The sequence below is a fragment of the Lampetra fluviatilis genome, chromosome 35 (assembly GCF_964198595.1).
Source record: "Lampetra fluviatilis chromosome 35, kcLamFluv1.1, whole genome shotgun sequence".
Lineage (NCBI taxonomy): Eukaryota > Metazoa > Chordata > Hyperoartia > Petromyzontiformes > Petromyzontidae > Lampetra > Lampetra fluviatilis.
The window spans coordinates 2788379-2800875 of NC_136309.1; the positions used below are offsets into that span (position 1 = coordinate 2788379).

The window sequence follows — 12497 nt, forward strand, 5'->3', positions numbered from 1 at the left end:
GATTGTAAATGTTGTGGCTTGGCTCTCCAACACACCGGTGGTGCTGTACTAGTATACTACACTATACACTATTATACACTACACTATACACTATTATACACTACACTATACACGACACTACTATACACTACAATACACTCCACTATACACTATACTACTATACACTCCACTACTATACACTACACTATACACAGATTCCAAGAACACAGGATGAGATGTTACTATCCTTTGTGCAAGCACTTCCAAGAGTTCAAGAACAGTGAGCCTGGTGAAATTTGGGGAGCGCATCGTCAGTAGTGAACCTTTGGTTCCTAGGGTGTTTCGGCCTTTCATACTATACACCCTCCCCAAAGGCGGCCAGCGACAGGGTGATCAATCCTACGCTTGCGTCCCATTCCCAATTAGTCATAGGAGTTGCCTTGTTGTTGATAGCCAACATCCCATGGGACTATGCATGGCAGGGGCGTCCTCCTCCCTGAGTCAAGCATTGTTGACTGCATACCTATACACTACACTATACACTACAATACACTCCACTATAACGACACTACGATACACTATACTACTATACACTACACTATACACTACACTACTATACACTACACTATACACTACTATACACTACACTATACACTACATTATACTACTATACACTATACTACTATACACTACACTACTATACACTACACAATACACTACACACTACACTATACACTACACTATATACTACACTATACACTACATTATACACTATACACTACACACGAGTGCTGTACTAGTAACGAATTGGCCACGTTCTGTTTACGTGACAACCCTCACTAGTTGGCTGTGTCGGGTGGTGGCGGGTTTTAACGACACATTTATCTATTTACGCGATCGAACCCCCTCCCAAAAAACAACCTCTCTTATGGACGATATTGGTCACTAAAGCCTGCCCACGTGTTAAACTGTGAATATCGAACTCAGCTCGTGGAGTTCGTAGCGCGCTAACCGCTGCGCCACCGCTCCCCCCACTGACAACTGAAGCACAGAACCTTTCAACTCGCCACTCGCCCTGGAGGCAGAAACACCCACGCGAGCGGCTTCCCACACGCGCGTTCAGCAGCCTTCGGGGCGTCTGTCGCTCTCACAGCTTCACCCCAAGATCCGCGCGTCCGCAATCGTTCTCATTCCTCTGCAGCGCTTCTGTGTCTCTCCGTCTCTCATCGCCGTCGTCTCCTTGAGCCTCGCCATGCCTGAAGGGGTGGACAAGGACGTCTACCCGGAGGCCCCGAGCCGCACTCCTGCGGCAGAGAGGAGCACCACGCTGCCCGACCCGGGACTAATCGTGGCCCAGCTCTACCACCTCGCCATCGACCTCCCCGTCACGACCTTGCGGGGTAGCGACATTCGCAGTCACCTTGATGGTGGCACACACACCACACACACGCCACACACACACCACACACACACCACACACACACACGCCACACACACACGCCACACACGCACATCCACACACACCACACCACACACACCACACCACACACGCCACAAGCTGTCTGGCCAAGGAGGACGAGCTGAAGTGACGCGGGGATTGGTGGTGCACGCCTCTGTGTAGACTTAAGGGCGATGTGCTGCTGTGTGTGTGTGTGATGGGTGCGGGGTAGCGCCATTCACAGTCGCACGCGAGAGCTCGAGCCGAGTAGGATGAGCAGAAGTCACGCGGTGATGGGTGGTGCATGTGTGTCTATTGTACAGGGTGTGTCTACTGTACAGTGTGTGTACTGTACAGTGTGTGCTATACAGTGTGTCTACTGTACAGTGCGTGTACTGTACAGTGTGTGCTGTACAGTGCACGTGTGTGTACTAAACAGTATGTGTGCTGTACAGTGTGTGCGCTGTGCAGTGTGCGCGCTGCGCAGTGTGTGTGCTGTGTGTGTGTTTTGTAAGCTGTAAGTTCGGTATGCATCTCTCGATTGAAGGTTCAGAATCAAAATATTTGATTTATCCGGGGCTAATGTCCATTAGTAACCTTTATACGTAAATATATATGTATCAGTGTCCCAAATGTGTGTAGACTACAGAGTGGATCTTTGTGTGAGTGCAAGATCGTGCCACCCGGGAACCCGAGTTCGATTCCCGCACACGGCCAACACCGGTGGCGAATATCTGAACCTGTCCTGACCCTCCCCTAGGTTGGCTCGGCCTCGAATGAGCACCTAGGTGCGGTGCTTAGTAAACATCGCCACCGGGGAGACAAAGGCGGCCGGCCGTGGTGCTGGCCACCCGCCCCCTCGTGTGCCGTGCCGGCCTTCATAGCAGCACTTGGCCCAACAGTCGGTGAAGGCTATACGGGGGATCTTTATCTTTGTAAGATCATGTCTACTGGACGAGTGACCACAGTAGCTTGTATTGTGCGTTGTTTGTCCTTCGCGCGTGAGTTTTAGTCAACCCATTGGTGGATGAAGGCCTTCCCACGCCGAGCGAATAATTTGACCCCAAATCGCCACGTTGGTCAGTCAATGATTTGGCACAAACCGCGCCGTGTGTAGCGCCGTTCTGTCTCGTTCCAATTCCATTGATCAATTCTCTTCTATTCTTGCGTTCGGCTATAGGTCCGAGAGCTAAAATGCCAACGTTGAGGTCTTGTCAGCAACGGGGGGAGGACTTCAGGACACAGAGAGAGAGAGAGAGTTCGTGTCGTTTTGCTGTTCGTCCTTCGTTGAAGAAGCGCAGACCAGCAGTAGTGGGTTTTACTTTTGTGGTCCATAGTTTGGATTGCGCGGCCACAGTCGCCCTTCTCTGGCTCGTCCTTGTGTATTCCCATTCACGAAGATGTGTGCACGGGCGTGTTGTTCTGATGCGATTGATTGCCCTTTGAGAAATGTCAAAAGCCAAGCAGGTGCGATATTTGGGTCTCGAATGAAGCGTTTATTGAGGACGTCCGCATTGTTCCATTTGTACTAATTGCAAAACAAATCTTAATTCTAGATTTGAAGCTTTCGTGACTGCAAGGATTCATATTCTTAGGTTTTTTCGGTAAAGTCACGTAGGTAAAAAATTGAAATTCATAAAAGGAAAATAAAAATAAAATAAATAATAAAACAAATCTTGATGCGCGCAATGCGACGAATCCATCATGACCGTAAGTATTCGTTACGGTTGACCTGATCTTGTTTTGGGTGATTTGTTGACCTTTCTTATACTCTGCACTACCATGTTTCTGTACTGATTGTTGTTGTAACGTTTTTACCCCGTGCCCATACTGGGCATCTGTGAAAATAACTTTATAGCTCATCGGATTCCACCAGTATATTTAGATTTAATTCAGCCACATCGTGGCTGTATGTGTGTGTGCCCGTGCGTGGCTGTGTGTGTGCCCGCGGCTGGCTATGTGTGTGGCTGTGTGTGTGTGTCCGTGCCTGGCTGTGTGTGTGTGTCCGTGCCTGGCTGTGTGTGTGTGTGTCCGTGCATGGCTGTGTGTGCACCCGTGCCTGGCTGTGTGTGTGGCTGTGTGTGTGTGTGTCCGTGCCTGGCTGTGTGTGTGTGTCCGTGCCTGGCTGTGTGTGTGTGTGTCCATGCCTGTCTGTGTGTGTCCGTGCATGGCTGTGTGTGTGCGACTGCCCGTCTCTCTCGCTCTCTCGCCAACGCAGAGTGGGTGGAGCGCCAGCAGCAGAAGAACAACCACGTCTACTACCACCGCCAGTACCGCCGCGTGCCCATGCTCACCGAGTGCACTGTCGGGGACCTGCTGTGCAACTACGAGGCTGACCGCCAGTGGAAGCGTGACCTGTGCGTAACGTTTTCACCTTGGAGTTGCACCCCCCCCCCCACCACTATCCAGGGCCGGATTAAGGTTCTTGTAGGCCAGATGAACACGCTTGGCTCGAAAGTGACGACATCACAATGTATCCCTCTACTCAAGACCGAAACAGGAGGATTTCCCCACAAATCTGGCTGTCCGCCTGATGCTCGTTGTAATTATTGTCGAAACGTCGTAATGGAATGAATGTTGTGGGTTTACTCTCCAACACACCAGTGTGCTGTACGTGACAAACCTTACTAATTGGCTGTGTCGGGTGGTGACGGGTTTAACGACACGTTTATATTTACGCGATCTCGTCCAAAAACCTATGGATTCTTGTAGGCCTTTCAGTGATAACTTTCCAAAAGTTACTACGGCCACTGTCACTCCGCTTGTTTCACGTGTACTTCGTCCAGCCACTGGACAGATGTCGTTATCGACACGCTCATTATTTAGTCTGTGCCCTAATTCGATTGAAGCGTGCTGTGCGCCGCAGATAAACACATGTTAATTTGACACAATGTGCCTATCCTTTCTATATAAATACATGTATTCAATAAGATATCTTAGTTACATTTGTTATCATACAGTCACACTTTTTTTGTAGGCCCTAGGCAGTGCCGAGGCGGTGGGCACGGATGTAGAGCGGTATCCGTGCGGATAAATGAAGAAGCCATTCCGTTCTGTTGAATATTTACAGGGCTCGGTATAGGCCAGCACACAAGTACTGCTTTTCCGTCACCAATAAACCTTCACCTGGTCCTCTTTGCTACCGCCCTCGCAGGAAAGTGGACCGAGAGGTTGTGAAAATCATGCAGGAGCGCATGCAGGCGTGCGTCACTCGCGAGGGAGAGAACCACCAGCAGAACTGCTTGGAGGAAATGCGGAAGTACAAAGAAGTGAACATCGCCTTCGAATCGCGTTGTGAGTGCTGTACCAGTTCTTTGCACCTGGCAGAGTGGGGGGGAATCGACCGGATGACCCCTTTGCCAGCTCGGCATATTGGGAGGTGGCAGGCAGAGGTCGCAACCAGGTACCCGAAACCCGTACCCTACCCGATACCCGTACCCGGCTGGGTACGGGTACCCGTTTGCGACCCTGGTGCGGCCGGGTACGGGTAGGCCGTGAGTCACTGGTGAGTAACCGTTTGTCACTCATTTCCCAACATCTTGTCTCTTCTCACAATTCAAGTTCCTATAATCAACTCACCCACGCCTGCAACATGGCTTCATCCCAGAGGTCGCAATCAGGTACCCATTTGCGACCCTGGTGCGGCCGGGTAAGGAATCAAAACCCGTTTGCGACCTCTGGTGGCAGGACAGCTCGGCAGTTGACTTGATCCCGGCTAAGTTTCTATGCATAACGAACCATGCAAACGTTATGCTGTAAAAATACACTAATTTAATCCAGCACTTCTCTTCTATAGTTATTGATGAGCGAGCTTATTATAATTTACACCAGTGTAAATGGCAACATAACATAGATTGTGCGATTTACCCCAGAAATATTCATTTGGATCTCTGGCATGGATGGCAATGTGAAACCACATCTGGTCCACAGCAGTGGTCAGCACCCACTCTGCCGAGAGTACATATTCAACGTCAATATTTTACTGGTAGGAACCGCCAGGTTATACCAGCCCACAGGGGATTATTGTGTCTGTCGTGCAGGGAGGGGCTGTGTGGGGAGGGGCTGGTCACCGTGGTGCCCTTAAAAAACTCAACGTTTAACCTACTCACGCCGGCTTGTGCCCGCCCTCAGTCGGGAATATTTGCAGAATACACCACGCCGCCGTTGACCCCGGCCATTGACCGAGCAAGCCAACGTTCCTACCAGCTCCCTCCGCAGGAATGTGTTAATTGCCAGAGCTGAACTTTGGCAAATTTGATAACAGAATAAAAAAATGTGCAGTTCAATAACTGGATGCAACAACGGTATCTCAGCAGCTGTAAACCAAGGCATATGGCCATTAGATATATATTTAAGCGGTATACAAAATTAGGCTGAAATCACTCGTCTAACAGACTTGATCATACCAAGACCTGTCTGTACAGCCTAGCCTGTGAAGGACAGTTCTGCGAGCACCTGGTAAGGTTCACAAAGTTAGTGATTTCCGGCTCAAATGAGAATTCTGGCAGAGGTCATCTTTTTAAACAGGTAGGAACAACAGGTTCCACACTGCCCACCAGGGATTATTTCTGTCGTGCATATCCGGAATTCCGCCCACCCATGCACCTCTCCACCGAACACCGCCGTGATTGGTTGACGATGTCGGGGTGGGGGAAGGGTAAACATGCCCACTCATCCAACTGCCCCCCCCCCTGAACGCCACGCTGTCCAACCAAGTTCCTACCTGCCCACTCGGAAGGAACGTGTTTACCCTGGGCCCAGTGGTGGGATAACTTTCCTCAGGGGCAAGTTTCAACCACCACAGTTCCCAAGTGTTCCTCGTTTTATCAACCTCTCACCAGGATTTCAACTTGTACCCTTCTGATTGGGAGTATCTGATGGCTCTTTTGCTGGGCCACCAGACCAGACATCTTCAAATACAACACTGTTTAATTGCAGGTGGCTGGGTAGCTAATTTTTGTTTGTTGCACAGATGGCGACCTGGGCGTTCTGGGGAATTCACGGCGATGCCTGATGAAGCAGAAGCATCGCATGATCAAGGAGAGGCGGCAGGCAGCTGAAAATGAGTAGTGGAGTGGCAGCAATAAGAGCTGTTTCAGATCCTTTAAGCTTCTTTATCGCTGGCGCAGATGGCACTGGCCAAAGCAAGCCAAGCCCGCCACCTCTGTACATTCTAATAAAGATGTTAAAATATGCCTCTGCGAGACTGTCTGAATATATACACACCACCCATCACATACGCACACACGACGGAATTAAGTGCACGAAGATTCAAAATCTTTTTTCCTTGGGTGGTTTTATTGACTGTGACCACAACAACGCAGAGCAATCCGTGCAGCTTCCCTGAGAAGCAGCGTTTTACGCTGTGGGCTTGGCCACGGCCACCCTCGTGTGGTTCTTGGCCAAGTGGTCGCTGTACTCCTGCAGAGGGAATAGTCACAAGGAGAGGGGGGAGAGATGGATTACATCACACTCTTCACAGCAGGTATATAACTCAAATGAAGTGGGTAAAAAAATCGCACAATAGCTTGTTTTATTCTCATCTGTCGTGTATATTATTACTCTTTGTATGGATGTTGTATTTGCTCCAGGATATGGAGATGTATTTCATGGAAAGCGCGGTATAAATAATATGCGTGCTCGCTGAAGAGGAAAGCATTATTTATATGGCGTGATTCCAGAACAATTCTCGTCCACTTCCCCACCAGGTACCTGGTAAGGAGACTTGATGAACACCGTCTCCTTCCAGAGGTCCGGAGTCAGGTAGCTGTACGTCTTTGAGATGGCGTCAAACGTAGCCTTGGCTGTGGATGCAAGCAGTACGGTGGGTTAGACAAAACGACACAGGATGTGAGAGCAAATGCTGTTATATTGAGCATAGCTTGCTATTAAGCTTTCCAACCTCAATGCAGGGCACAAACTACTGCACCACCGCTGTGCCCCTTTAAACAAATAATTATCAAAAATAACCAGACCAATACCCAACGGCACAATCAGCAAGACGAACGATAGTGCAACAGCGGGCTTAAGTCTCTTCGTCGGCAAGTGCGTTTACCAAAGTTTCCCAGCGTGGCGGTGCATCCGCGTGCCGACGTATAGCAGTCGTCAATGCCGGCCATGGTCAGCAGCTTCTTGGGCACAGGGGCGGACACGATGCCAGTACCGCGAGGCGCCGGGATGAGGCGCACCAGCACGGAGCCGCAGCGGCCCGTGACCTGTCGAGAAGAGTCACAACAGCGGCTTATCACTCTGCGCGCAAGGGCGTCTCTCTGGTCGAGCGGCGTGGGGATAGGTGCGACACTGGGTGTGGGATAACGTGTGTATTGTGTTGAAATTCTTTCGCACTCTACGTAGCCAACCGTGCTAATCGGAGGTGCAGGGTAAGGGCAACAAACGAAAGAAAAAACAGTTCTAAGGAAATGAGTTTTAAATCTAGATTTAAAAGTGCACAGCTCCAGTAACTTCCAAATATGGGAAGAGCCTTACGTGTGTACGGGAGTAGCCACTGAATCCAAGGCTTCCCATTAAATAGTATAATCTGGTGGCTGGAAGGGGTCCCGTGAGAGTTGCAGAGCACGGGGAATGACTGAAGGTCAGGTGTCGTGCAAATGCGTAGTCACCCATGCCTCGAGGGCAATTGGACGACCCACTCGTGTTATAGGAGTCTTTAAACAATGCTAACAGCGTGCTACATTGAACAGTGACAATGTGGCAGTAGTGGTGACTTCATGAGGTATTATAGAATGCTAAAAGGTGTGCTGCATAAGGCACTATGCAATAATAACGGTAAACTACGTAACATAGTACAATGCAAACAGTTTGCTATGTTTTAGTGTCATCTATTGTTAGGCGATGAGAGTGGTGATGGCGTTCGGGCATTGCAAGAAAACTAACAGCGTGCTACACACAACTGTACAATGCATAGGATTGAGCTACGGTTCAGAATATTACAATAACAAAACAAAAACACGATAGGAGTGCAAAGTATAGGGAAGGTAAACAAATCACTTACAATTAGACAAATAAAACATTACTTGTTTTTAATCTCATCAGGTAAAACTCACGGAGGTATTAAGCTTTTTTTTCAGAAGCTACCTGGCCATAAATGATAGCTGAAACAAGTATAACCCGTAAAATCAAAGTTTTTCACTATAGAGTCCCTCTCGTCCTCTGGCTTGAGATGGCTGCCACCTATGGGTCAGATGATTGCATTGCACAATTAAGCCATTGGTAATTAAATATAATATTTTTGTCCTAAAAAGTGTAAAATGTTGGAAAAAAATTTTCACGAACATTAATTGTCACGCACAACGAGTCTGTGTGGAAAATTTTAGCTCGATTGGCTCACGGGAAGTGGGTTAAAAAACGACCGAAAGATTTGCACGGTCGTAAGCGCGCAAGCAAGCGAACCTAATATAAAGGATTTAAAAAGTGGCTCATGTGGAAACGGGGGTGTGCAGGGCACGACGGCGGAGTGCTGCGGTGGGGGACTTACCTTGCAGGGCACGGTGTGCGGCTTGCTGATCTTGTTGCCCCAGTAGCCACGGCGCACCGGCACGATGGAGAGTTTGGCGAGGATGATGGCGCCGCGGATAGCGGTCGCCACCTCCTTGGAGCACTTCACGCCGAGACCGATGTGTCCGTTGTAGTCACCGATCGCAACAAACGCCTGGCGGGAGGAATCGTGACAAAGCACGCTTACATTGCCATGACATTCACGAGCAGTGTCGCTGCAACACACCCGCGTAACTTGATGTTCAGGTGAAGAAATCCACAATCACTGGCATTGTAGAAGTCACAAGGTGAACGTGTAACTTACAAATGTATTGCAAAAAGTCTTCCACAATTCAACTACTCGAGCTTGCGAGTCAATGTCGATGAATCAATGCACCATTGCACCCCTACTAAAATGTATTTTACAACCATCTTATGTTCCGATTATTTCCAAATCGTTGGGAATTGACATCCCACTTATGCTGGTAATACTGTATTCCACTCCCTGTGCTCCTGTGCAATAAAATGGTTCGATCACAAACGTCCCGCCTGTAAATCTGAGTTTGCATTTTATCCCCGTGATCGTGTGGTTTTTTTCTCCGGATCCTCAGATTTTTTCCCTCCACATTTAGAAAAATGCGTTTAAGAGTATTTAGCTGCTATAAATGTCCATGTGATAATCCACTTCATTGGGCTATCATTTGTGGCCAGGGCACTTTTGAAAAAGAGCCATATAGCTCAATGGGCCTTACCGGGTAAAATAATAGTTTTAATAGTGAACCTCTTACTCCCCCAGCAAACAAGCGCTACAACCACTCACCTTGAACCTGGTGCGCTGCCCGGCACGTGTCTGCTTCTGCACGGGCATGATCTTGAGCACCTCGTCCTTCAGAGCCGGACCCAAGAACAGGTCGATGATCTCAAACTCCTGCAAGGGGGGCAGCCAAAACATGTCGAGTTAATAAAGGGCACAGTCGTCGCACGACAATGCACCAACGAGCTGGCGAGAGGAAAATGTTCTGGGGGTTACCCCCCTCCATTTTTGCAATTCAATACCTTGATGGGCAGAGAGAAGAGGTAGATCTCCTCCAGGGACTTGATCTTCATGTCCTTCACCAAACGACCCAGCTTGGTAACAGGATTCCACTGCAGCCAAGGAGACGTTGGGCGTTACCATCCGGTGCTCATTTTGCGTGACATCAATTGCCCGTAACGGTGGGTGCCACGTGGGCGCGTGTCTGCTTGTGTGTGCTTGGATGTGTAGGTGAATGTGCGCGCTCTAGAACAGCAGTCGTGCAAGGCACTGCACTACACAAGTGTGGCGACTCAAGTTGGACTTTTGGCAGAACCGAGTGAGACAGTTTGGGGTGAGGCCTCATCCATCAGTGAACTGATCACGGACTAATGATTATTAAATTCACACTGTTTGTCAATGTAGGCGATGTTTGCAGAGGTCAGTGCAGTTATTTTAACTACTTCACCACTGTTCCAGCCTGTTGCAATTACATGAACCGGCTATGTATCTCCCCGAGGTTGAGCCAGTCTTAAAAATTAGTACTTGGTGCTGTGTGCAAATATCAGCACTGGGAAGACACAAAGTCAGCCAGCCAGGTATTGTTCTGGCCACACCATAACAAAGGCTAAATGTGGGATCTTTGTCATGTACGCAGGTAGAGTCTGTGTGCAGGTGTCGCTCCCACCTCCTTGTCCTCGCTCTTCCCTCCACGTCCACGACCCCGGCCACGACCCCGACCCCGGCCGCGACCTCGACCCCGGGCCCCAGAGCCGAACCCCCCGCGGAAGCCGCCCCGATTACCACCGGCGTCGTCCGCCATTTGCTGCACGCGCACACACACATGGCATGATACTTAGATTTGGGATTTACATAGCACGCGAGGGTAAACCCGGAAGATACGTTTGCATGCGGCTCTCCTCCCAGTGCTCTTTTAAGCATGATGGCCCCAATGAGCTGCAATGGACAAGCATACAAGCTCTCAGGAGTGCTGCGTTAGACCTCGTTAATGTCATTTGGGTGGCCCACACACACCTTGGCGTTATCCAATATTAAAGCAAAACAAAAGTATCTCAATCTTTATTTCTTAATCAGAATCCGTAATTTAGACCGGAGGAATCCGATGATTTTTGAAGCCCTTTTTCACAGATGTCCAAAAACTATTGTTACCAGGTTGAAAATGTCCCCTCTTGTATCCAACTAGTGGTGTTAAAAAGCTTGCAGTGAAAGGCGTCTGCAGGCCGGTTTGAAGTGATAGGCCCTCGTGTCGAATGATGCTTCATCGGGGGTACCATGCGAACCAGGGGACGTAGGTTTTCTACTCGTGCCATCAAGTGGAAAACCGGCGTACCCGGAGAAAGTTTAACACGAAGTCTTTCGCGACCATTATCATCCGTCATATAACACCCGGAGAAACCTCACAAAAAGGAGATGACACTAAACGCTCCGCACGATGTCTCGTGGATGTACTTTCCGTCTCTAGGCCACGCCTGGTATTCCTCATCAACCTCCAACCCTGTTACAATACTAACCAGGAGCAACCCCGCTTAAGCTTTCGAAATAAAATATATTCCTGGTGATTTGGTCGTAGATTAGCCCCAACAAAAGGTTAATGGTAAATAATAACGCTACAATGGGATAGATTTCAACCACGGCGAACATCAGTGGCGAGTTACATCTGAACCGATCCTAAAGGTCTCCCCCTCTTCACCTTTCCGCACTAACCAGCGTGGCGAAGTATGGTCAAACGACCCACGTGGACCAACACTTTCTGAGCGGGTGGAGGGCTTCATCCAGCAGTAGAATGACGAAAATAATCAATCACTATCACACAATTGTTAATGAAAATAAGTAACATGCCTCGCATATCGCGGCCTTAATAATAAAACAGGCGACGTTTCGGGCAACGGCCCTTAATCAGAGTACAAAAGCCATCCGTTTTGTGTGCATTTATAAACGCTGACAAGTTTCTCATCAGCCATCATCAATCCACTGCTAGATGAAGGCAAGTTGTTGCCATTCCCCACAGCCCTGCACAAGGGCTCATTCAATCACTTCCATCTCCGCGATTGACGTCCAAACTACCTTTTGTCTAAGTGTATAGTTTTACGAAACTTGTAATTTCTATATAAATGGTTTCCCAATCATGAATCAAAATCCCTTCCTATGCTGCGGCCTAGGCCAGGCTTTACTCAAAACACAAGTTACACGTTGGTTTATAAATTAAATTTACAATTACAAACCTTCAAGTTATCATCGCGTATCTATACCAGCCAACAGATAACTTTACATCGGGTTCGACCCTTTGAAACTCACAGCGATCGCGACAAAGTGAACGCGCACAATCCACGCCGCACTGAACACGCCATTACCACCAGCGGCAAACCTTATCGGCGCGGCCACCCGGCACACTAAACCTAATTAACGAGAGAACTTCACAAACGAAAGTCGCAAATAGTGCAATGGTAGCCTCCAGCAACGTTCGAGGAATCGTAATCTACTCGATGAGAGATCGCGCGGGGTCGGATGGCCGCGATGTGAGGCGGATTGCGACGAGGAATCAACGGGAGCGAA

The 12497-nt window shown here is 48.9% G+C and overlaps 2 protein-coding genes across 2 annotated transcripts; one reads left to right on the forward strand and one right to left on the reverse strand.

Annotated features, from left to right (window-relative positions):
- Positions 1-1116: 1116 nt before the first annotated feature.
- On the forward strand, positions 1117-6621 carry NDUFB10 (NADH:ubiquinone oxidoreductase subunit B10). Its single transcript, XM_078872718.1, has 4 exons — positions 1117-1379; positions 3636-3774; positions 4572-4711; positions 6390-6621. Exons 1-4 carry the CDS (start codon positions 1232-1234, stop codon positions 6485-6487), a joined length of 525 nt encoding a protein of 174 aa, XP_078728844.1. The 5' UTR covers positions 1117-1231; the 3' UTR covers positions 6488-6621.
- A 73-nt stretch (positions 6622-6694) lies between these two features.
- Positions 6695-10749, reverse strand: RPS2 (ribosomal protein S2). The gene is made up of 7 exons (XM_078872717.1): positions 10612-10749; positions 9968-10057; positions 9732-9839; positions 8913-9086; positions 7473-7632; positions 7130-7221; positions 6695-6838 (listed from the first exon to the last, which is right to left on the reverse strand). Exons 1-7 carry the CDS (start codon positions 10744-10746, stop codon positions 6776-6778), a joined length of 822 nt encoding a protein of 273 aa, XP_078728843.1. The 5' UTR covers positions 10747-10749; the 3' UTR covers positions 6695-6775.
- Between the last annotated feature and the right edge of the window lie 1748 nt (positions 10750-12497).

What these genes read in the sequence shown, in the direction of transcription:
- NDUFB10 (XM_078872718.1), top strand. Translation starts at nt 1,232, where the DNA reads ATGCCTGAAGGGGTGGACAAGGACGTCTACCCGGAGGCCCCGAGCCGC. An exon ending in CCCCGTCACGACCTTGCGGG is followed by an intron (nt 1,380 to 3,635) that starts GTAGCGACATTC and finishes TCGCCAACGCAG; the next exon opens with AGTGGGTGGAGCGCCAGCAG. An exon ending in CATCGCCTTCGAATCGCGTT is followed by an intron (nt 4,712 to 6,389) that starts GTGAGTGCTGTA and finishes TTTGTTGCACAG; the next exon opens with ATGGCGACCTGGGCGTTCTG.
- RPS2 (XM_078872717.1), bottom strand. Translation starts at nt 10,746, where the DNA reads ATGGCGGACGACGCCGGTGGTAATCGGGGCGGCTTCCGCGGGGGGTTC. An exon ending in GGCAGCGCACCAGGTTCAAG is followed by an intron (nt 9,087 to 9,731) that starts GTGAGTGGTTGT and finishes TCCTCCCGCCAG; the next exon opens with GCGTTTGTTGCGATCGGTGA. An exon ending in TCATCAAGTCTCCTTACCAG is followed by an intron (nt 6,839 to 7,129) that starts GTACCTGGTGGG and finishes TTCCCTCTGCAG; the next exon opens with GAGTACAGCGACCACTTGGC.